Here is a 26,173-nt window from a genome sequence, read left to right as displayed (position 1 = left end):
ATAGTTCGACATTCCATTATTTATAAATAATGATTATTTGTTTTTCATTATTTATAAATAATGATTATTTGTTTTTCATTATTTATAAATAATGATTATTTGTTTTTCATTATTTATAAATAATGATTATTTGTTTTTCATTATTTATATATAATGATTATTTGTTTTTCATTATTTACAAATAATGATTATTTGTTTTTCATTATTTATAAATAATGATTATTTGTTTTTCATTATTTATAAATAATGATTATTTGTTTTTCATTATTTATAAATAATGATTATTTGTTTTTCATTATTTATAAATAATGATTATTTGTTTTTCATTATTTACAAATAATGATTATTTGTTTTTCATTATTTATAAATAATGATTATTTGTTTTTCATTATTTATAAATAATTTGTTGAGTTTTCCATTATTTATAAATAATGATTATTTGTTAAATAATGAAAACGTCTACTTCATTATTTATAAATAATTTTTTCGAGTGCACCATTATTCTCATTATTTATAAATAATCATTATTTAATGTTCGAGTTTTCCATTATTTATAAATAAAGATTATTTGTTAAATAATGCCATTATTTATTAAATAATGCCATTATTTATTAAATAATGGAAAACTCGCTATAACATGCAAATGTGGGACCGCCCATGATATGAATATTCATGATGCGATTTCCTTTTTCGTGATTTTTCTTCACAAATTTTTGTCCATTTCCTCTTCCTAATGACATTTCTTGAAGCAATTTTCTAGGGATATGGTCTGATTGTAATATTCTTCATTTTCTATATAACTTCGTCTTCGTAGAAATATCAAAAAGTGTAATTTTATACGATTTTTCCTACAGTTCACAATCCCCATAGGCGCGCGTGTACGGTAGGGACAACCGGTGAATCGACGGAGTGCTCTTCATCGAAATACTACGTTGGTTGGTCCCCGGAAGTGGCGGGCGGAATTTAGCCCGAATCCTCGATGGAAGTCGATCAAGTGCATATGAGCTGAGAGAGTGAAATATCAGTGTACTTGTACAGGCCCTTCTACTTTTTATAAATATTTCTTGTTGCTTTTTTGGTTAAGTTAATTTTTCCTGGTGTAGAGATAAGTTTCAGTTCTAATAATGCACTTCAAATACATTTTGGAGTGTCTGTTTGAGGCGTTTGGGGCGATTTCACCCTGGCCCCAAAATGCTCGCAACGACAATACGGGGGCATGATGACCCCTAATTTTTTAAAAACTTATTTTTCTATTGAAAATTATCACAAAATTCACCAAAAGTGTGCACGAAAGCCTTCGTATTTCACTTTTAAAACTCCAAAAAGTGCCCAAATGACAAGCTTGGTCGCTTCGCTGTGTCGCTTTCAACTTGAGAACGTTTACGCGTCTGCTTCCCCCCCCCCCCCCTCCTCCGAAAGAAATTCTGTATACGGCCATGCTCTAAAGAGCCTGGCACATTGATTTATGTATACTTCATTTTCATTATTTTTATCTCATTATCATCATGGCCTTACGCATAATTTTTTCCGGGGGGGGGGGGGCAGACGCGTGTAAACGTTCTCAAGTTGAAAGCGAGACAGCGAAGCGACAAAGCTTGTCATTTGGGCTTGTTCCCGTGGCTGTCTCGCTTTCAAGATTTTTTTGAGAAAGTTTACGCGCGTCATGCTCCGGCCCCGGCCCCCCTGGAAAAAATTCTGCGTAAGGCCATGTTGATAATGAGATAAAAATAATGAAAATGAAAGTATACATAAATCAATGTGCCAGGCTCTTTAGAGCATGGCCATATACAGAATTTCTTTCGGAGGAGGGGGGCCGGGGGGGAGCAGACGCGTAAACGTTCTCAAGTTGAAAGCGACACAGCGAAGCGACCAAGCTTGTCATTTGGGCACTTTTTGGAGTTTTAAAAGTGAAATACGAAGGCTTTCGTGCACACTTTTGGTGAATTTCGTGATAATTTTCAATAGAAAAATAAGTTTTTAAAAAATTAGGGGTCATCATGCCCCCGTATTGTTGTTGCGAGCATTTTGGGGCCAGGGTGAAATCGCCCCAAACGCCTCAAACAGACACTCCAAAATGTATTTGAAGTGCATTATTAGAACTGAAACTTATCTCTACACCAGGAAAAATTAACTTAACCAAAAAAGCAACAAGAAATATTTATAAAAAGTAGAAGGGCCTGTACAAGTACACTGATATTTCACTCTCTCAGCTCATATGCACTTGATCGACTTCCATCGAGGATTCGGGCTAAATTCCGCCCGCCACTTCCGGGGACCAACCAACGTAGTATTTCGATGAAGAGCACTCCGTCGATTCACCGGTTGTCCCTACCGTACACGCGCGCCTATGGGGATTGTGAACTGTAGGAAAAATCGTATAAAATTACACTTTTTGATATTTCTACGAAGACGAAGTTATATAGAAAATGAAGAATATTACAATCAGACCATATCCCTAGAAAATTGCTTCAAGAAATGTCATTATGAAGAGGAAATGGACAAAAATTTGTGAAGAAAAATCACGAAAAAGGAAATCGCATCATGAATATTCATATCATGGGCGGTCCTACATTTGCATGTTATAGCGAGTTTTCCATTATTTAATAAATAATGGCATTATTTAATAAATAATGGCATTATTTAATAAATAATGGCATTATTTAACAAATAATCTTTATTTATAAATAATGGAAAACTCGAACATTAAATAATGATTATTTATAAATAATGAGAATAATGGTGCACTCGAAAAAATTATTTATAAATAATGAAGTAGACGTTTTCATTATTTAACAAATAATCATTATTTATAAATAATGGAAAACTCAACAAATTATTTATAAATAATGAAAAACAAATAATCATTATTTATAAATAATGAAAAACAAATAATCATTATTTGTAAATAATGAAAAACAAATAATCATTATTTATAAATAATGAAAAACAAATAATCATTATTTATAAATAATGAAAAACAAATAATCATTATTTATAAATAATGAAAAACAAATAATCATTATTTGTAAATAATGAAAAACAAATAATCATTATTTGTAAATAATGAAAAACAAATAATCATTATATATAAATAATGAAAAACAAATAATCATTATTTATAAATAATGAAAAACAAATAATCATTATTTATAAATAATGAAAAACAAATAATCATTATTTATAAATAATGAAAAACAAATAATCATTATTTATAAATAATGGAATGTCGAACTATTATTATTTACAAATAATGAAGTATTACTTGGAATTATATATAAATAATTAGAAATGATATTTTATATAATAGTAGTTATTTACAAATAAAATGTAAATTATATATAAATAATAGTTATTATTTAACAAATAATGATTATATAACAAATAATTGTTCTATATAATATTGGTACATTCGGCGCCTCATAGAAATCGGCCGAATGAATGAGGGCACCAGACTTACTACGAGTACAGTCACCAGTTCGGAATGGCCTCACTCGATCTTTTTATTCTCTCTCCCTTTCCTTCCTTATTTTATGAACGGAAAGAGTGTTTGATCCGTTGCAAGATGACGCGTGCTCCATGCAATATAATGCCTGTAAAATTAATATTATGTTCTGATCTATAGATTCATATGATTATGAATGAGGCCTCAATGGCATACCTATCCCACAACACAAGAAGAAAATAATGCTATCGGTACTCCCTCCATCTCCCAACGTTCCTGACAAATTTAGATACATTACATTTTCTTTTGTCGCACTCAAGAAAACATGTCCATAAAATACAATTTCTACACTGAGTGCTTCTATGATGGCCGTTTGAAGAAAGAAAAAAAAATGAATTCAAGTTTCAAGGAAAGCCCTTCCGAATGCATGTTGGCGCACAGAATTAAGAACAAGGCGATAAAATGGTCACGGTCGAACACTCTGTTGGTATTCTCTTTCTTCTTCTGCTATTCAATATCAACAATAGAACCCCCTTTTGTGGCAGTTCTAATAGATTTTCTGCGTGTGTGTTCCTACTTAAAACATTGGTTAGATTTTTGAAAAATGTTTCAGAATACCACAGGCTACTATACAAACCCATGCACTAAGGACAAACTGCTATAATACTCCACTATAGTTCCCCCGGAGCAACCTCGAGTATTTTAAACATCTATAATTTTTCATTTTTATATTTAGGAGCAAATGTGGTCTGTATTAGTATTACGAAGATTTGCATAAAATTCACCCCAAAAGTTATCGTTGCAAGTTGATTATGATATCTTAAACTATTATAGGATTATTATAATAATCAGTTGTATTTTGATTGACAAAATGTGTCTAAAAACACTTCTTTGAGAATGTAAATGATTTCGGGATCCTCTCTACTCTATTCTTGCCTCGATCTCTAAAATGTTGCAGATACCAAAATTGAATTAATATATCGGCAATATTCGTTAACTTTTTTTTCGTTAAGTAGAATAGACAGGAACTCCCTTTCTCGTTCGCAAGTTGATATCAAGATTTTACAGTCCACCCATTTTGTCTAAAAATTAATGATGATTTTCTGAGAATGTACAAATACGGGACCTATTCTACTCAATAAATGCCCTTACAATGGTGCATACCCCCCCCCCCAAATAATAATAAAGAAAGAATTGATAGGCAATATTCGTTTGTTTACAATTATTCTTGTAAAGAAGCGTAAAACCGGGGGCCTTTTCATTAAGCTGTTCGTAAGTTAAGAGCGACTTTAAGAACGACTGGTGAACCTTTCTTACGCGCTAAATAATCACCAATGAACATTAATGGTGAATATCATTTACCATAAGAAAGGATCACCATTCGTTCTTAAAGTCGCTCTTAACTTACGAACAGCGTTATGAAACACCCACCAGGCCTCTCTTTCGTCCGCAAGTTGATAAAAAACAGTTCATTATCTCTCATTTGTATTTTTGACAACCTTGGGCTACGGATGCGCCCCGTGTTCAGCTCTAAGTCGTTATGACCAGAAACAGTAGTTGGTCTCATCAAGATGGTCGCAGGACACCCTTGGTCTTGGACCAGGCTCGGTAGTTGGTCCCAAAACATTGGTCTACCACTAGTCCTGCCACGCGTGGCGTTGTTGGTTGTCAGTCAAATTGTGGTTAATTATGAAAAAGAGCATATAGCGACGGGAGGCCAGGCGCAACAAAATTGTTTAATCACCTATAAAACCTACCTAGTTACTATTAGGATATCGCAAAAAGTAAAATAAACTATTACATTATGATTGTTATCACACAAGGGATGGCCCATGCAGGCTGGAAGTATTTATATCTCAATAAATATAGTAAAATTCACAGAGCAAAATGCTGAAAATTTCATCAAAATCGGATAACACATAACGAAGTTATTGAATTTTAAAGTTTATCAATATTTTGTGAAAACATTTATATGCACATGGTCATGAATATTCATTAGGTGGGCTGATGATGTCACATCATCATTTTCCTTTTTCTTATGTTATTACATGAAATCATAAATGTTTCATTTTTTCATACGTGTGTAAATGATGTGTCTCCATTATGATAAAATAAGTTGCAGCAATAAATAACTCATGCACTTAAGCAGTTGTCAATCCAATTGTTTTAGTTCTTGGTAGAAAAATTTGGAATAAACCTTATTTCATATAATAAAATACTAAAGATCAAGTGGGGATATGACATCATCAGCCAACCTAATGAATATTCATAAAGACATGCCTAGAACTGTTTCACCGGAATAATGCAAATATTTATAATTCAATAACTTCGTTATCAAATTTTCAGCATTTTGCTCTATGAATTTAACTTTATTTATTGAGATATAATATCTCCAGCCTGGACCATCCCTTTAAAGGTTGACCAATATTATTCTCTAAAACTTTTGAGTACGGTAGAAAAGAACGAAAATAAATCTCCCAATCGTAGAATTCAGTTTGTTGCTAAGGAGCAAAAAGTTTCAATGTATCGGTAGTATGATTATAATCAGAGAAAATATTTATAAACAATGAGCAGTTCCAAATTCAGGATGTCAGTGTTATTGTGACCGTATTTACGATATGAGCTAAGAAGATATTTTTACAATAAAGAATTGGTTTTTGGCTTGCTTTCCGTGCTATTATAGATCATTGCATGTTATTTTACCTGTATCACAGGAAGAAAATGAATATCGTATCCACAAATACATGTTTATATATTGAAGAGCGGTTACAATGTAATGTAGGTGTCTGATCTTTGACCGTTGTTCATGACTGTGGTCTGACTATCGTCGTTGAATGACAATCTAACCAGTGAACTGATCTATTACGTGTATATATGTATGTATATGGTGAAATCATCAGGAATTATGTCGAAAGTATGTACAGACAGGGATTTCTGGGATCTTGTGTAACTGATATTATGTTTATGTTTATAGGACCGACCCGGTTTGTTTTAAATGATAGATCATATAGGCCAACCATTGACCGAGTTAGAAAATCTCAGAGATACACATTGCGCTAAGAGCAAGAAAGACCAAGTTGATTCGTCTTATGACAAGTGTAGTAAAATCAGAATACGTGTATTTGTACCCATAGAAGTTTAATAGTGGCTTAAGCTAATGTGCGATGAAGACATACAATCAGTTGATTCTTCGAAAGTAGTAATCAATAATGTTCTTTCCCTCTTGATGTACCGCGTATCAATACACCTCTATGTGGGTACATTGTTTCGGAAACGATGGGGCGCTGGCCGGAAGGGGGGGGGGGGGGGGGCAAGGCCCTGATGGTGTTGCAACATTCTATCAAGATGTTGGCAAGATGTTGCCTGGTACCCGTGGTGTTTAAAGGCCTGCTATTGGCAACGCTGATCAATTATGAATGAGACATATTAAAAAGCATGGCATAACAATCGAATGCGTTGTTCCAACCCGTGTCACAATGGTAGGAGGAGGGGTCATCCGATCGTCCATTGTCATCGATGATGACTCAATGCCTCAAAGACGTTCTTGAATACCGTTGCCAGCATCTCGCCATTGCGGATATCAGGGATGATAAGGAAAGTTGAAGATGACAACAATGGCAATAGGCACATCAGATGGGTTGCAAATGTTTAAGACAACGATTAATTATGACAGATTCAAGGGATGGATACATCCATGGATGCCTTACTATTAATGCTTATGGCTTCTTGCGCTCCACATGGTGTAACTTGGTGACTGTTCTAAAAAGCACGTGCTAGACGCCCACGCAATTTTCGTCACATGACTGTCAGAAAATCCCCTTGGGAAGTGAAGGACGAAGCGATATGGATGAAAGAATTCGAGAACAAAAAAATGGAGATGGTATCGGGGTCAACAAACTTTCCCGTCTTGACTTGAGGAGTTCGGGAGAGGAGATGTTGGAGAGATGCGTGGGCGAGCCTAATTTCGCTGCGGTCGCACCCCCATCGCATCGCGGTATTGTCATTACTGTAATTAGATCTGCTGGAAGTGGGGAGCATCGAAGTGGGTTACCAAATGTCGCACTGAGTATACACCACGTGCCTTGTTGAAATTGAACTTGAAATTCCTTGCTTATTTTATTCGAAGGCGGAGGCCTCGATGAATCTGAGGTTAAGAATTTGAAGCATAAATAATAAGTGGCACCCTCTTAGATAAGCACGTGCAATGCATGCAGCAGCCTATAAAATGAATATACTTGCTATAATTCTGTGCCTTTATACAGTTCGAAGCAGTGAATGGTGGCCCTTTTTATATGCAGATATAGAACGAAATTGTTGGAGGCCTCTTAAAAAAAACACCGTTATTCCTGACTAAAACGAACAACTTCCGGACCCTGCCTATACCCCTGCGCACGGTTGGCGATCCATAGATTTTGCCATAATTTCGACATTTGGGCCTACAGAGTGCAAACAGTCATCCTCGAATGTACTTCTTAAGTTCTACGGACTTGCACAAAGCCATATACCAACAGAATCTTTAAAAGAAATGTTTCATTGTTTAATTTGAACATATTGTCTTGTCTACTATACCGTGACATTTAACACTAATTTGCAGATACCGTGTATTTTTCTCATATTAAAAAGTAAAATGCAATTAATATGGAAGTTGTTTCCCAGTTCTAAAATAATGTTATTGTCGTATAAAGCATTAAATACGTGATGTACAGACCCTTTCATATTTATATTTGTTTTAGAAATGTATGATTTTCCAGAAAAAATCTCTATCACAATGAAAAGGACAACGTTACACAGAAAATGAAACTTGCCTGAAATGGTCCAAGGGATTATTTTACTAACAAAATTATTTATTTTTATGCATTTCCTTCCCTATTTAAACCAGAGACCTACTAGAATATTTTGAAACATTGATCAGCTGACTTTTACCGACAGTAATATTTTATTTTGGGTGAGTGGGAAGGAGACATGTCGGCTACCACTACGGTATCTTCAAATTATTATCAAATCGAAAGGATTAGTAGCGACAATGGAAGAGAAACAGGACATAGGAAAAATATACATTTTTATCAATAATTTGATAATCCCAACTTTCAATATCTCCTCTTGTTTTTTCAAAATCCATCGGAGTGAAACCTGAGCTATTTTAGGCGCATTCTACTGATTATTTTGCCCACTGGCGGATCTAGGGGGGGGGGGGGCACAGCCGGCCCTACCCCCTTTTGAGAGGCACAATTAAAACTTGCAATGTAAGAATGCCGTTAAACCACAAGTGTGCCCCCTTTTTTTTGCTTGTCAAATTTTGCTCGGGAAAATGTGCCCCCCTTTTGGAAAATGCTGGATCCGCCCCTGATTTTGCCCTCTCACCTACATATTATCTTGTGACCTCGATGATTTCACCTCCAAGTAATTTTGGGCAGGTGTTTCACTTTTATCGAAATTGTCGATTATGTCTATTAATTTTGATATGAATGAACATTGGCACAAATGCCTATAATTATGTTTTCATTCAAATCTTACCTTCTTTTCAATTATGTTTTGTTCAAATTCATGATTGGTTGATTTGAAGCTAACGAGTGATAATGACAAAAGTAACGACCAATCTGAAAAAGCTACACGCATTATCATTCCAATGATATCGATATGCCTATTCGTTTTAAAGTCCTGTGTAGGATATGATACCGGAAAATCGTTGAACCATGAAGGTGATATTACACACCTCTAATGTTCAGATAAGATGATAATTTTGATGGATAAAAAAGGATATTCACAATAATGTGTGAAGTCAGGTGTGGCAAGTCAATAATTACCAAACATCAGAGAAACTACCGTGTTAACGACATTTGATTGTTTCCAGTTTACACAGTTAACATTACCAATCGTCCTTACATTCCAATTGTACAACTGTGCTTCGGTGCGTGGGCGTGTAATCTTTGTCGTTGTGGTTTCTCAAGTAGTCTGCTCAAACAAACCCTGAATATAGGAAACACGAGCGCTGCGATCGATTCGGTCTGACACGGATACATTTCAGTCAAGATTATTCGAATAATGTAATCCTGTAAGGTCCATATAATGTTAATTTAACTTGTTATTTGTATACAATTCCTCAATGCCGATTTATTATCACATGTCCACGGAGTTATAATCGAATGGAGTATTTTGTTAACGGGATTCCCAATCCGGGTGGGGGTACATATACTCCCAGCCCTAACCCTATGTATTTCAACAAATTTTCAAGAGACTATAAACGAAATCAATGTACATCTTTCTGTTTTGCCTCATTTGAATTATTTATTTTAAAATAGAAGTACCTCAATTATGAGTTTAAACCTATTAGTATGGCCACACACGCACGCGTCTCGACCCCAAAGATATAGGCCTCAATAGCCAGTTGCAAAATGTAGTGCCAACTTTATAGCATCTTTTGACAAATCCTCCTTGAAATGGAAGGAAGAATGATAAAAAATGAAGGAGAAAAAAGATCCTCACCCTGTAAGGTTAAGCATCATAAATTTTAGCAAACCAACCGCAAGGTCCAATACATCTCTTATTATCATTGTTCTCTGGGGGTACTAGAATTGTCTGGGGTGAGCGCGGGGGGGGGGGGGCTCAGTCTTAAGAACCTATTGAAAATAAATAAACAATTGTTATAATCAAATCAACAAAAAACCGATATTATGTTCATATGCATTGAAGATGGGTTCCCCCTGGAGAGGTGACACTCTTTCGGGGATGAGGGGGGGGGGGGTGGCGGTTACGTGAGATGCTGGGGGCCCTCTGCCCCGTTCCCCAATCTCAATGGCCGGCGTGACGATTTAACATACTTTACCTTGGAAGAAAACGAACAACGGAGCGTTGAACCACACAAAGTAAAAGATCATAAAAAGAGAAAGGTATATAAAGAAGGACTCGCAGCTGGTATAATTCACCCAGAGTTTGTGGTTAAGGTGGAAAATAAAGCCCTTTTCTTCTTTCACATTCCAGCGCTTGGCCCGTGCTTGTTTAAGCGTTGACAGAAAATTGGAGAATGGTGATAGAAAAGCCCTAACACAATTATTGTGCCATAAACCATTTACCATCGTTGTGGAAATTGTGAAAAGAAATCATAAAAATGGAACAAAGAAGTACAAGACAAAGAGTGACAGTTACAGAAAATGACTTTGTGTAAAACGCGAATCCGTAATATTACAGTAATAAAGCCCTTTTCTTTCACAAGTACATGTACACGTCGTGATGACTCTTTTCTCCTCGCACATTGTTCCAAACCAATGACGTTCCATCATAACAGTTTTTTTTCATAAATAGACAACAATTATATCACCTGTTTTCTGCTTGTTAGATTAAAACAAATATTTTGTGTCTTATTACCCATTCATTTAGCAATAATTGATATTCACATATGGAATTACAATATTGAATTCAGTTGAATCGAAATTGAATTGCTTTCTTATCTTATGTGTATTTCCTTTTGTATTTATTAGTTGAATTCATGTTTATTCATTCATCACTTCATTTTTACTTGTATCTGTCAATTTACCATTTGCGTTCCGATATATTTATTATTTCATCAGTCTTATTAGTTCAAAAGCAGCTTTATTTCTGTGAGAAGCCCTTAAAAGGGCTCAAAGCAAAGACTACGTTTACAGGCGAAATTTCTTTTGAATGAATGTGACTATGAGTAAAAGGGCGCGAACGTAGCGTTTTATCGACCTCTCCTCTCCCTGGAGAGCCAGCGTCTTGGAAATCGAGTGCAAGATCACATCTAATATTTCTTCATGTCCACCAACTCTTACGCCATGATAATGACATATAATTCATATTATATCCGACATTTAAATATACTTTTATATGACCAGTGACAATCTGTTTTCGTGGCAACTCGATAAAGTGTTGCGAAGAAAGTTCTTTTGTCAACTTTGCGAGACTCGTGATTGATTGCAAAGTTTGCTAAAATTAAAATACAACTTAGAGTCTGAAGAAAGAGAGATTTTGCTTGTTGCTGGTATAATTTTGTTCTTCTGCTTTCAGGAGGGATGGGTTTACCAGTTCTAAATTAGAAAAATTTAAAAGTGGGGGAACACTAATGGTGTATGTAGATAGGGCAGAATCACTCAAAGCAGCTAGTCATCATGATAGCTTTGCTATTTTGAATCAACGTAGGATTCTTCTTTGTTTTATATGTTAACAATGCAATATTTTTTTATGGAAGAATGCACTTCCATCTTTTGTTGCTTTGCAAAAAAAAACCCTCATAAAAAAGAGCACCGTTTTTGGTTGGGGGGGGGGGGGGGCTAAATTCAGAAATTCAGGAATCGAACGAACTTGTTCTTTATTAATGGTGCAAGAAATCAACCATGCATGATACAAGATGACAAAAGTGCCACGCGTATATTTGAGTCATCCTTACATAGTTTCGCTGATGCCAATCATTCACCACCAATCAATTATCACCTTATTAAGGCGACGTCGACTTCAAAAGCGTGCGGGAGCAGCGAAAATCCATCATGACCCAAATGTTGGAAATCAACTTAACCCGGGTGACTTTGTTTCCAAGATTTTTGCCAATGGTGGCCGACACCCAATGAGCAGCGCAGCTGGGTTCGACAGCGCAAAGTCAGGATCAAGTGCCCGCCGCCCCGGCCCGGTATGCAGATAACTGGTCGTTGAATCATTCTATTTGAATAAAGTATGTCGGGGAATGATTCAAAGTGAGGCGATTTGTCCAACATCTGTTGAAGGGGCGCAGGGGCGTCGATTTATTCACATGATGATGGAAGGGGGATGAGTAGAATGAGTTGGTGCACTGGTTGGAGTGTGGTGGACCCGGGAAGGGGGCTAAAATCGTTTTATTGGGACCAGACATTATAATGCAATCAAAATTTGCACTGTATACAACATAGAATATCGATACTACCATGTACTCTCTCTCCCTCTCTCTAATTATGTATATACATGTATATTGACCCGGGGGGGCCACTTACATTGACGAGTGGATACCATGCGCGACCAAAAAAACACGTAAAAAGGATGTCCTTTTCACGATAGGGCACGTTACGTACGTAACGTGATAAGGGTGTCAAAAACACAAAAATAATGAAAAAAGGGTGTCTATTTCGCTAGGAAAATTACGTGTTTAGGGTCGAATTTGCGGGAATGATAAAACAAAATTAAAATGTTTTATAAAGGATGTCAATTTTGCCCCAACACTACGTGTTTAGAGTCCGATTTGCGCGAGGTTTAAAAGGTGGGGTCGTACTAAACCAAATAAGGTAAAGCCGACGACCGAAGGACCCGTAACAATAAAACATTCCCGTACTTGTTTAGGGGTTCATTTCAGGGAATATTTGCCAAGAGTATCGTTTTGTTTACAATACTTGTTAAGGGTAGAGTTTCACACGCCAATACTTGTTAAGGGGTGCATTTTCAGAATATGGAAATTACGTGTTTAGGGTGCTTTTCGAGACCCCATGGTCGCGCATGGTATCCACTCGTGAATGGAAGTGGCCCCCCCGGGTATATTGATTTACAGTGTCCTTGATATTTTGATTTTTTAATGGATTTCATGAAAAGCGCTATATAAGACTTAGCCATTATTAGTAATAACAAACGAGTGAATAATGTACTCTTCCGATGAAGCGAATAAAATTCACTACATTAATTATACTTTCACTCGTTGTTGAGTGAATTTCACTCTAAAGTCACTCTAATTTCATAGAGTGAAAAGCGAGTAAAAATTTATTTTTTTTAAAGAGAAAAATCAACATTGTCAACATTTAAAGTGTGTTTACAAAAATATGTCAATGACAAATCATGTAAAAAAGTCACCATCATAAATCGTGTATTTCCTATTTCCCCCATTTTTGAATCTGCAGAAAAGTACGACCCAACGACGGACAGTCCGAAGGCGAACCCGAAGGTCTGGAAGGCCAACTTCCGGTGCGCCATCAACTCCCTCCCGGACATCGAAGAACTGAGAGAGAAGGGGAAGACGAAAGGCAACGACGCCTACAAGGTCTACCGTCTTCATCCCAAGAAGACAAGGAGACAGAGGGAGGAATCGGAAGGTATGTTTGCTTTAAAATGTTCTCTGCTAACAACATCAACAACAACAACAATAACATTAACCACGAAAACAACAGCAGTAGTAGTTGCAGCAGAAGCGGCAGCTCATTAAAGTGGGGCGTTAAAATTGACACCACGGGGGTCGTTTCATAAAACTTGTTATAATTAAAAATTTGCAATAACAGTTAAAAGCTATTGAAATTCTTCAATCTGATTGGCTGATTGTACATTTGTTATAGAAATTGTGCATTTGTTATTATATATGAAACGGGACCCATTTGTATCCCTACAGGACCCCACACTACATGGGGTGTTAAAATTACACCTTGAAATTTAACTCTTTTTAAATTTTTATTTTTTAGATTAGGCTTAAGAAGCATTTTGAAATTATGTTTATGATTTACTTTAGTTCAGTAACATATAGGCTCGTGATAATAATGAGATGATCGATTACTTGTTTATCACCAGAGCCGACTCAAGAGTTATTCAAATTTATTTTCAATACCTTATGGAGTATTAGTATAACAATGATGAATTATTATGGTTAAATATATATATATATTTATTATGATGCATTTTTTTGTTAATTAGGAGGATGTAAAGTGGTCAAGAGACAAAGAAGTTCATCTAAGAACAGGGCGAACAAAACCGACAAGAAACATCGGAAAAGAAACGGCCTTATCATTCCTTCCTCTGAGGTAAGAATATACATTAGTTTGTAATCAAGTAAGTAATGTTTTGTTTAAAGTTTTAAACAGGATGTTTGAAATTCTAAACAAGCTGTAAAAAAAAGTTTAAACAATTCAAAAAGAGTTTTCCCAATTGTTCAAAAGTCAAAAAAACAAACAAACTTGTCGTTAGAGCGACGGGCTTAACATGCCTTAACAACGTGTTATTTTTTGTTACTGTGTACAGGTTTAATGTAATAATTTTGTTCTACAGTGAAATATGAACGAATATAACAGTATAACGGGTTCGCCAAAACGTAATTCGCTTTAACGAAGAATACGAGTAATTACGATTTACTTTAATAATCAATGTTAGCTGTTCATTTTTTAAATTTTTATTAAGAAGTTCTGATTAAGAGTTCAATATACCACAAGATTTCAGCTAATTGTTTTACCGTTTTAATCATTAATATTGAAATTTGTGACATTGGTAATTTGTAGATTTTCCTCAATCACCGCCAGAGCAAATTATAACGTTTGCGCTTTCTGACATTGGTAATTTGTAGATTTTCCTCCATCACCGCCAGAGCAAATTATAACGTTTGCGCTGTTTGATATCTTTTAGTTATGTACTCAACAGTTCTATACCCATTTTCTTGCGAATCATATCAAATGATATCATGGAAACGGAAATCTTAATTCTACGTGACATCTTTTTTTTTTTACATCCAAAGAATCTTAAAATGGATCCTTCTTCGATGACCAAACTCCCCAATACGAGCAATGAATTAAAAGAGGACCTTTTGAAGAAGAGGATGGCTGAAATACGTGCTGCAAAATCAGGTAAAAAATCCTCATACAATCACAATCTATATCTTCTTGTATTAAAAATGTTCAACAATGCTATATTCGACCGATGGGCCTTGGCATTTAAAACATGTAGAATAATTAATGATAGAAAATGATTAAACGACTTCCTGCAGGTCTATGCATTTCCCGATCGACAATACTTTGCGGTGAAAGAATGGTCGTTAATTAAAATGAATGACATTTATTCTGCATTTGAATACAAATCAAATGTAAGCATTACTGGATTAACAATGGCAAAGTGTACGTGCTCTTGGTATCAATCGATTGGACTTCTGTTCTATATTCGGTGACTTTCGTGGAAAAACGACGAGTAATGTGGATAACTTCCTCTCGAAAGTAGAATATCGGAACGATTTAGGTCAAATACAGTGCGTTATAGGATGGATATAACTATCAATATTTCTGAGAATATCCGCTTATATTTTTTTTGTCGGATAGCGTATGTAGGATGCCAGAGCCCGTGCCAGAGGTGATGATTGTGTGTAGGAAATCCTACTGTGATATTCAAAAGCATGTTTTAATTTTTGAAGTGTACTGTATCTCGGGTGCATTAGTGAGAAAGGAGGAAACAATGGGTTATTCCCTCGGGGCAATCCAAGGCGTCATTTTCGTGGAATTGCTCTGACCTTACAATTCCTGGAAGTTACTTGGGTTTTTAGTTTTACGGTCCTTCTTCATATTAATGTGTATAGCTTTTTCGTTATTCGTATTTTGTATATTATAGGGATGATAAAACAGAGAAATATAACAAAATAACGCCCGTAACCAGCAGAAAAGGTGTTTCGATTATAATTGCCCATGAGATACCATTTAGAGTACTGGTATGCAGCATTCGAAAAATCATTAAATCCACTCCTTTCTTTCTCAATGAATTTAAAGTAGTATGCTCTGAGACTTCATCACTTTTATTCTTTTGGAATCCGTGGTGTGAAATTCTTGTCATTTTATATTCCATATTCCTAAAAGCGGTGTTAAGAACAGTCAATGCTGGTAATCATGATTATGTTCCCAAAATAGTATCCCAAACCCTGACCTTTCAACACAATACAATGAAATGGTTTAAGGAATAGAATACTTCTTAATACAACTAACACCCATGAACATTGTGAATTCCAAGAAATGTATTTTTTTGTTTTGTTTTAGATCACATGAGTCTGAATTTCAAGTGTGTTTTCAAACCAAACGGCTCGGTCTCATCGAATAACTTACTGTCACCGATGTCGCCCCCATCCACCCTCCAGTCACCGATGACCCCGTATTCGATGACCACATCAAACGGTGTCCACTTCGCATCACCGAATGCGTACTCGTCCGGCATGACGCACGGTACCTCCGTTTCACCGTGCAGCACCGTAGCGTCGACGCCGGCGAGCACGCCGCAGTCGCCGCCGCCGCCGTACCAGGTCGTCATGAACAGTCGACAGGAGACGCAATACCGGATTAACATGGATGCGACATTTGAATTGAGCCATCAAAATCAAATGGGATACGAAGGCTACCACGGTAAGTAAATGAAATCATAACGCATTTGAAAATACCACAGGAAGCCCAATAATGTGCAGCCACTTAAGCTGAACTAAAAAAATCAAAATAAAGGAAAGGGAGAAAACAAAAGCAAGATTCTTCAACCGAAATTGCTTTGACATTTTTTTCGGTTCGAAAACATTGTCATATGAAATTGCTTCACTTACAGTATTATAGGCTTTGTCATCGAACAATAACGACTGACGTGACTGTCAGTTGAACCATTGTCATGCAGAACATAAGCACTCATTACATTAATTAACAGAGTCGTCATAAATTAACCAAAACACTGGTTTTGTTGAATGTTTCTAAATACACTCGGGATGATTATGCATTGTTGTTATTAAGCGGTTAATAGTTTATACCATCCTCAAATTTCCGCCACATTGACCATGATCCGGCCTAGACAAACAAGTGCAGAGGAAATATTCTTCGCTGCTGCCACCAATACAGAACTTACCCGAAACGGAATAGGTAGGCTTGAACTGTGGACTCGGCAATGGAGTCAGCTAAAAATACATATAAAAATAACATGGGAATGAAGCATACGGTGACTGCGGAAACTGTGGCGGTGATCGCAGTTTCCCAGTGCCACTTGAAGCCCCATATTTTCCCACGAGATCAGTTAACAGGCTAAATTGTTTATTTTATTGCCGATTTATAATCAACCCTTGTATCTTATCCATTTTAATCTTTCATCTTTGTCCGTATTTCCTTTCGTCTAGATGATCTGAGTGACAGCGATTCATGCGGAACGATGATGTCGGATAAAGAAGTAGCAGATGTAAGCAAACACTTCAACACATAATTTTAAAGTGTCATATAAACATAAAATCATGGCCGTGAACGATCCAATGCATAAGTATTTTCTAAACCATTCATAAATCTAATGTAGGATGTTGTTAGTACAAAGTTTGATCAATATTCTAAAGCAAAGTTATGTATGAACAATGATAATAAAGCACAGATATCAGATCCCATAACGAGCTAGCATGATGTCCTTGACAATTAAGTGAAAGATTGAAAACGCACACGTCTTTCGCTTAAACTTATCGTTTTTTTTTCGATGGTACTTCATATGTTTATAACATATGCACGAAGAATGAACCATTTTCTTATATTTCTATCATTTTTCATTGATCATTATTAAGGAGTATGCTTTGTGTAGGCGCTTTGCATCGTTCAATCGTCTGAAATTGGGCATTTTCACTGATGATGAATGGACATACATGTACATAAGGAACTTCCAAAACTTGTTCTAACTGAGGAGTCGTTAAAACGTTACAATATCTTGATAGTTATTTCTTTATCGCTATACCATGGATATAATAAATAAATTCATATTATAATAACATAATTATCGCGGAGCATAAGATTGTTCGAAATTATTTCACATCGGTAGCCAAAACAGCGCATGCATTTGCATAATCTGCGTCGAACCAGTCTGATGTTCTTTTGATCACCTTCGATTAATTTTTAATCAGCAATCCACTCTTCCTTTCCCGGCGGGGTATCTTGCCACAGGTGTATCATCATGAGAAACTACACCCAAATCATTGTCAAAAAGAATCAGGTTGTTTTTAATGAAGCGTTACGCTCCAAAGCCGACTTCCGAAGGAATATAGACTTTAGCACGGAGCTGTGGGCTGCGCAGGGCGCGGCAAAGTTAATTATCCAAGTGATTAGTTTACAATGTCAGGTGATTAAATCGAATAGATGGATTTTGATGAGAAAATCGCGTGATCGGGTCTTGAGAGCCGGTAATAAAGTCGAATTTGATTTGTTTTGGTTAGGGGGATTCATGTTTGGATAGTACTTGTGTTCTGTTCTTTAGGTGGGAAAATGGTAGCGCATCCGATCGTTTCGTTGTTTATGTTGAAGGAGGATAGGTCTACGAAAAGTGATTACTTCATCATAATTTGTCTAAAGACTATGATTTTCGACTGACTTTTGTTTGGTTAAATATACATCGTAGCGCGAGCTACAACATAGAAATAATTGCTGATGTAAATTTACATCATAAGTGCGGCATCTTTTGGTTCCCGGAGCTGTCAACCCAAATGGCCGACGAGCGATGCCGAATAATTTTCATACAAAAAGTGCAAAGTCACGTCCTTTATTTTTCCCGAGAATTAAGTACTTCAGATCCCTCTCGAAATACTCATTATCCGCATTTAAATGAAAGTTAGAAACTTGACTTGATTGAAAATTTGAAATACTTAACGCCCACTTAAAGCTATAACTTATTCATTCCTTACAAATGGACGCGGTATATATCATTTGTGCTGTCAACCCCAAATATTGTTTAATCGTCGCCGTCGCGTCATTTTTTTCCTGTTCGCACTGTAGAGTAAAGCTGCCCCCAAAATGTAAAATATATTACTCAACCAACTGATCAATCAAAAAATGAATGAATCAATGAATTTATAAATGAATCAATCGATCTTTCTTTCAGCTGGTGATTCAGTTGAAGGAGCACAGTCCTGGGCATAGCTCCGGGAGCAGTTCGCCGCTGGACGGCAACAACAACCTGGACACCTCCATGGATTATAGCTCATGTTGGACCAATCACAGACATCCAGACGAAAGAATATTCTTCAGCGACGCGATGGCCATGGCAAATAACAGTGAGTCTTCGAAAACAAGATCTTTAAAAAACTTTAAATGTCTAATCAGACAGTAATAAAGAGAATACACATTCTTAGAGAAAATGGAGAACTTGATAAACTATAATTTATGGATGCTAAGATTCAATATGAAACGGTAAATTGTTTTAGGTAAATGGGCTTTTGGCGCGAGACTGTTTAGAAGTGCCGTTTATGGTAAAGTTTTACAAACATAAGAATGGAAATAAGAAGTAAAGAATACAACTTACAGTAAATTGAAGTTTTTAGATGCATACTTTTCAGTCAGTCGTTGATGTAAGAAATAAGAGAAATTGTTTTATGAACATCTATATTTTATTTGTCTTTTTTTTTCTCACCAGGAGTAATGGCGGGAGATTTACCAGGGTATGAACAAGCCCCTTTAATGACCCAGATCAAAGTCGAACCCGAGACCCAACACCCCATGCAGGCACATCACCACAACTCCATGATCAACGGTTACGCTTCCCTCGCGGGCCTCAACACGCAACATCAAGGTACACCCCAAGTTTACACATTTTCAGAGTAATAATAATAAATGAATAATAATAATATAGGATTTGTAAAGCACACGTATCCACCTTGCTAGGTGCTCAAGGCGCTCCTATATTACCCCGGCTAAACTAGTCTACCGATTCTGGTGCGCACAGCTTTTAGAGGAATTACTTCCTGCTGGTACCCATTCACCTCACCTGGGTCGAGTGCAGCACAGTGTGGATAAATTTATTGCTGAAGGAAAACACGCCGTGGCTAGGATTCGAACCCACGACCCTCTGTTTGAAAGGCGGGAGTCAGAACCACTAGACCACGACGCGCCCACAATAATAGTAATGGCCTTATTTTTTTTCGACACAATTATCAAACATAACCGACATGTACAAGCTCTAGAATTAAGAGAGTGCCATGAATGCCGGGAACGAAAAAAGATTAACTAAATTCAAATGGTGATTTTCATTTCATAACAACCGTTGTTATGATTAGGGCAACATTATTGTTAAATTATATTGCAAGGAGTCTGAACTTTATACTGATACACGTAAGCCTACAAAAATATTTTGTTCTGGTGGTGCTTTGACATTTGCTACTTCCATCCCAATTAAGTAATAGTAATAATAACATTGCTCTATAAAAAACACATCAAACAAGCAGATCATAAAATGTCCAACTTAATGATCATCAGGTTATGGCAGATTCTGTAGTCATAATTAGCCATGGAAGAATGTGTCGCCTGGGCGAAATGTCATTGAATTATTAGATTTGAACAGGCATATATGTATTAATTACGGAAATGGAATATTAATGTTGATATTCATGCCCCGTTTTTGATCGGTTTAATTTTCTAAGAAGTTGAATGGATTGAAATTCATCACGTCTGTCGAGAGAAGAATCAAAACAAATTTTCAGAGGCCTACTTGAAAATCTTTGTTCAGTTATTAAATTTTCTCAATGCCCCCCGATGTTTGAAAACTGTTAATGTCTATAGTAGTTGAAGGGTGTGCATTGTGATCAGTGACAGTATACATTTTTAAAGAATCAATTGTGCGGAGTAAGCAGACAGAATTGTTTAATAGATAAACATGATACTACTACTACAATGAGGAAGGATATATAGTCCAACTGTGCTAGTTTGGTCTTGTTTATAATTGAGACAATTGATTGGAAACTGAGAGAAAGTGAAATTTTAGATTCTTGTTATTGAGATAAATGTCGTTGAATTTAAATTTCCTCCAAAGTGAATATTTGCATGCACCCGAAGTTGTTTTAGAGATTTTTTTTACAGAAAAAAGACATGCATCAATTAAATATGTTTTTTCACGTAAGGAGGCCGATGTTTGAAGTCACTATCTGAAGGATATGGCTCGGTTTTAAACTAACTTTAACTGACTCAGTTTTATCAAGAATTTGAGTCAAATTCCTTGGTTAAAGGGAAGCACGCTAAACGATATTGATATGTAGGGCTGCCTTTTGATACATCTTTCTTTTTAACAGAAATTAAACTTAAACTATTTTTTTTCATGTTACAGATCTATATGTTGACTCGAACTATCTCCTCCATCAACTCTGAGTCTTCATGAGTGAGAAATCTGCGTTGTAAACCAGTTTGAACCAGTCGTGGGCGGTTTAAACCGAATCGAACTGGAAATACTTGGACTGTGGCTGTGTGGCACCAAACATTGCCGAAAACTTATCATATGACTTTGGAGGAATTCACATTTGAAAACAAGCAAGAACGGATATAATACCCTGATGTACTTGGAGATAATTTGGGGGACATGTTTGTGAAATATCATCATGTCAGCATTGAAGGATGTGTGATTTTCTAACTCCGAAACATTTCATATTTCTGAAGCGGCGCCTGAATGGATTGGCGGCCATGAACAGCATGGTGAAAGTGCACTTAGCTTGGACTTGCTATGCATCAAACAAAACTATTTCGAGAGTTCTTCCAAACCTGTAGGAGGTCCTTGACGACAGTATGTACTTGAGAGACTAATCACTGTTTGAAGTGGTTCATGTTTGAAGGCGAGGGACCTTGTGATAATTGTCTTCGGTTTCGAGGGATACTCGGCAGATACCCGAAGACCGACGCTTCATGAAAGGGGCCGAAGCTACTTCCTCCAGCTGAATAAATAATAATAATAATAATGCTTCAATTCGTATTATCATAGATTGCTGTGGATTAAAAAGGGACAAGTTGTGCAGAACTGTGCCTATTTTTTTTTAAACATGTGGTTTGAAAAATAAACAATTGTTGACCATTTCTTTTTCCTTTTTTAAGGCAACATTTTTGTACGTGATACATGTCTTCCATCATTATCACAAAAATAAGATATGTCTTTATTCATCCATTGAGATATCCTTTTTTGTTACAAGTCTCGGTTTTGCTTCGATATTAATTTTGAATGTTTTCTTGACTGAAATTCGATCTCGTATACGATTCGTTTATTTAGATTAGAGTATTGAAAAGTAATGCTGATAGTTATTTGATGATAATTAGACAATGACAAACGGATACAAAACCGTTTCGAATGATTACACATCAGAGTAGAAAAAAGTGCATGAACTGAAATAGCTCTGAATAGACATCAACGTATATAGCGAATGCAGCAGTCTATAATAGCGGTGTTTGCTTTTTATGTGATAATAATGATCAACCTAATTTTCCTAGAAATAAGTTGAAGTAAGTGCGTCTGTGAAGATGTTTGCAGACTTAAATGAAAATGAATTTCGAATGTAAACGACGTCTGCATGACTTTCGTGTAGAATAGAGTAGAATCTTCGAGTGCATTCCTTTCTAAAAAAAAATAGAATTAGTGTTGTTGTATAGAAATCATTCATTCAGGCAATTCCGTAAAATATTCATTTTTGTAACGTCCGACATCCGTTTTCTTTATTTGTATTTCACTTTTGAACTACTTGCCCAATGGTAATTTAACAATATTGCATTTTTTAAGAACTCGAAATCAGAGATAGGTCAATTTCCGTATGGTCCAATGGGGGGGGGGGGGGGGGGAGGGGGGGGGGGGTCGGTCATATATTATATTTCATGGAATTGCCGATTTGTAAACCTATGCAAATAAGTATCTTTGAATCCACCGAAGACGAACAATATGTGAGTATATAGCTTATTGAGAGACAGAAAGTTGTCGATGTTCACTCTAAAACAAACTAATGAAAACTACTTAGATAAGATTGTGCAACTTATTATATCATTCTTGTCAGAAATGACTGTGTTCGAGACAAATTGAAAATTATGACTAAAATAATTGCGCGTATTCGATCCTTTTATTCTAGTCATTTTGACCAAGCCAAGTGGCGCTGAACAAATTTCTTGCAGTTGATTAAGGTTCTTTAATAAGTCATTGTGAAGTATTACGTAATTTTTATGCAAAATCATTATGAATGTTTGTTTATGTTGTGCATTGTTCGATTGTTATGTTGCTTGTCTCTGTTTGAATGGAATATATGACAGTTTGAGTAAAATATATATGTTTCAAAGCGCAACTGTCGACGAGATCTGCTCAATAGAGTGAACCCCGTGCTCCTGTTTTAAACATCTCATTGTATATTGTTCCAAACCATGTTTGACATGGACTGTAAAATATTGTAAATAGAATTATAGATGTTCCTATATAGCGTCATGGTTTCGTGTATATACATTTTTATTTGTTGTGCGCTCTAAATTGCCTTAATTGGTCGTTGCAAAATAGGCTGTCAGAATTCGATTTATATAAGGATAGAGACGTGTTGATATTGGTCCATTTCCGTTTTTCGTTTCCCTTTCTTTCAACTCCCCCAGTTTCATGTCTCTTAACCTCTCCAAACCTCCTCAAGGGCCTAACATTCATTTAAATGACGACGCCCCTCTTGTTATTTATTAACCAATGTGTTAGTTATCGGTGTTATATCGAAATAAAACTGCTAAAATTAGTCTAGCGATGCTCTAATGGCAGCACTTCTTCTCTTGTAGTATCAATCAATTACTTTTAAATCATCATCACCGCCCATATGACATGTATTTAAGTGAGTGAGTCGGCGAGAGAAGGGGAAATGGTCCATCTTTTATGTCAATCGAAAGTCAGACATCCGGGTCTTAGATAGAATGACATGCATAATTATAAGATACCTGTCGATAAGACGAAGTTTATTACGATGTTCTATTACGGAAGCGAAACAGATAACCGAAACGATGATGCAATAGTAATATTCATAGTTTTCCGGACAACACCCAACACCGACAACTTCCATTCGAATTAGTTAGCATGAACATAATAGCATTTAATTAAGGAAAACAGTGTTCGTAGATGGCTTAAAATTAGTACCGAGACCATAATTCATCGCTCTTTGAATTACGAAATCATGCACGCTTTTTCTCTTATTCCGCATGGCCACCGTAACGCAGGGACGACACTAAAGCTCACATTAAGCCTTTATTGTTTGGCAATATTATTGATGACACAATGAAGGCATAATTGTTTATTTCTGACCAACATTCCATACAATGTCAAATCATGTCAGATACTATATGAAATGCCATCGATTCCTCTAAAGATAGTAACTTTGTCCAGAATTTATAACGTAAATCACTGATTTAGCTAAATATTTGCAATATTTCGGGTCAGGCAGAATGGCTATAGAGCTTCATAATTCAAGTGGTCGGTTATTGATCAAGATGTATATGATTATGTGATAACGGTACCACCATACCATTAAGAATTCTTTCGACGAGAATGTGTGTCCCGCATGCCCCAGTGCTGGTGCTGGGACACCCACGCGGATTCCCGGCGCAGCCTGGGTGCTCTCATCAGGCACGCGATAATAACCACCTTGAATATTTGATTTGGCGCCTTTTAGATAGTAAATGACTTCCATTTCGTATAAATTAGTTTATGAATCGTTGAATATACACGAGAAAGAGATGTTGTATACCTCCCATTCCGTCGGAAGCCATTTTCCACCCTGGACAAATATTGATTCATCCCTTTAAATCCAAGCATTGTTCGTTAAAATTAACCGCTTTTCAAAAATAGTTTCATAATTCATAATGAATGTTTTTTTTCTACTGCCAAGTGTCCCGTTATGTGTTTCTGGCATAATGTAACAAACAGAACTTCAAATTCTTCTCTTTCTTTGTTGTAAAAATCTATATGTACTTAAATGGCATGTACTCAACTCTGAATACTTTCTTTCGAGGTATAGATGGAACTGGGTGTGGAAATTAAAAAGACTGGCCATACAGTGTATGGTACGCGTTTAAAGTAACCTTTAAAAGGTCTATGTTGATAATTTCATTTTACTTCTTTTAATGTATATTAATGCATATTTTGATAGCTGTGATAGGTTTGCTCGAAAAAATGAATGCTTTCGTAAATCATGTAAATCAAATGGCATGGCTTTTTTTTTCATGCAAATTTGTGAATCGTCACTTTAGCAATTTCAGTGCACGCTTCGAATCATAAAAATGTAACTTGTGCACAATCAATGAATTATCATATTTTCTCTAAAAAAAAATGACATTTTGTGCTGTATGATTGCGGAATGCTTTGAATGCAGTTTGAATGGCGTAGTGATAATCTGATTCCATAGGATTAACTGTCTGATTTGCTTAATGAAAAGGATCTACTTCGAAGTTCATGTTATGGAAAAGTATTTTGCGGTACAAGGTATTAAATATGAATCTGATGTTGTTATTGTATTGCTTTCGTGTTGTACTGTATGATCGTGTAATGTCTGTTTGTGTTTTCTGTTCGCATCTGTAAGTTTGCAGTACTTTTTTCATGTACTTTTTAAGGTACTTTTTTATCGAATAATACAATGTGTGTATAACTTACCTATATTGACTAGATTTTGTGATAAAACCTTTTGATACCTTTGCAAATACATATGTTTTCTGTTTCTCTTCTTATCTGCCTTTGTGGAAACATGGATTGGGCACCGGGGAAAAAATTGAAAAAAGTGTGTGTGTGTGTATGTGCGAGAGAGAGAGAAATGGAGATAGGAAAAAGAGAAGGAAGATAGAGAGAGAGAGAGAGAGAAATAGATGGTTAGAGAGCGAGTAGAGAGAGGGAAAAATAAATAAATAGAGCAAAAAGGTAAATGATAGAAAGAGAGAGAGAAAGAGGGGGAGAGAGAGGAAGGGGTGGGCAGAAGAAAGAGAAAGTTGGAGAGAGAAGTAAAGTAGAGGGAAAAGAAATCATGGGAGAGCGAGAGAGAAGAAGGGGATGGACTAAGGAGGAGGATGGATGGATGGATGGATAGATTGATAGGTAGAAATGGATGATGCAAGTGTTAAAAAACGTTGATTTTGTTATAATTATCATGCTCAACAATTGACATATGAATGAGAATGGTATGTCTACAAAGAGACGCTACCGCGCTTTTTTACGCTTTTGTGTTCTCTGGCGTTTATATCAACTACGAAATATATATATATATATAGAGAGAGATATAATGTAAAAAAGAACAAA

At 36.0% G+C, this 26,173-nt stretch overlaps 1 protein-coding gene across 2 annotated transcripts in view; it reads left to right on the top strand.

Annotated features, from left to right (window-relative positions):
- LOC129281651 (uncharacterized) overlaps positions 1–25,588 on the top strand; it is a 31,607-nt gene extending 6,019 nt beyond the window's left edge. For both annotated transcript variants that reach the window (XM_064113103.1, XM_064113104.1), the window contains exons 3-10: positions 13,309–13,500; positions 14,090–14,196; positions 14,901–15,009; positions 16,180–16,539; positions 17,286–17,344; positions 19,016–19,187; positions 19,547–19,702; positions 21,230–25,588. In XM_064113103.1, the coding sequence (XP_063969173.1) occupies positions 13,309–13,500; positions 14,090–14,196; positions 14,901–15,009; positions 16,180–16,539; positions 17,286–17,344; positions 19,016–19,187; positions 19,547–19,702; positions 21,230–21,270 (1,196 nt within the window). In that variant the 3' untranslated portion in view covers positions 21,271–25,588. The remainder of the gene's footprint in view (positions 1–13,308; positions 13,501–14,089; positions 14,197–14,900; positions 15,010–16,179; positions 16,540–17,285; positions 17,345–19,015; positions 19,188–19,546; positions 19,703–21,229) is intronic.
- The last annotated feature ends 585 nt before the right edge of the window (positions 25,589–26,173 follow it).

The sequence above is a fragment of the Lytechinus pictus genome, chromosome 18, assembly GCF_037042905.1.
Source record: "Lytechinus pictus isolate F3 Inbred chromosome 18, Lp3.0, whole genome shotgun sequence".
NCBI classification, from domain to species: Eukaryota; Metazoa; Echinodermata; class Echinoidea; order Temnopleuroida; family Toxopneustidae; genus Lytechinus; species Lytechinus pictus.
Note: the sequence above shows the minus strand (reverse complement) of the source record. Positions and strands in the feature narration are given on the sequence as shown.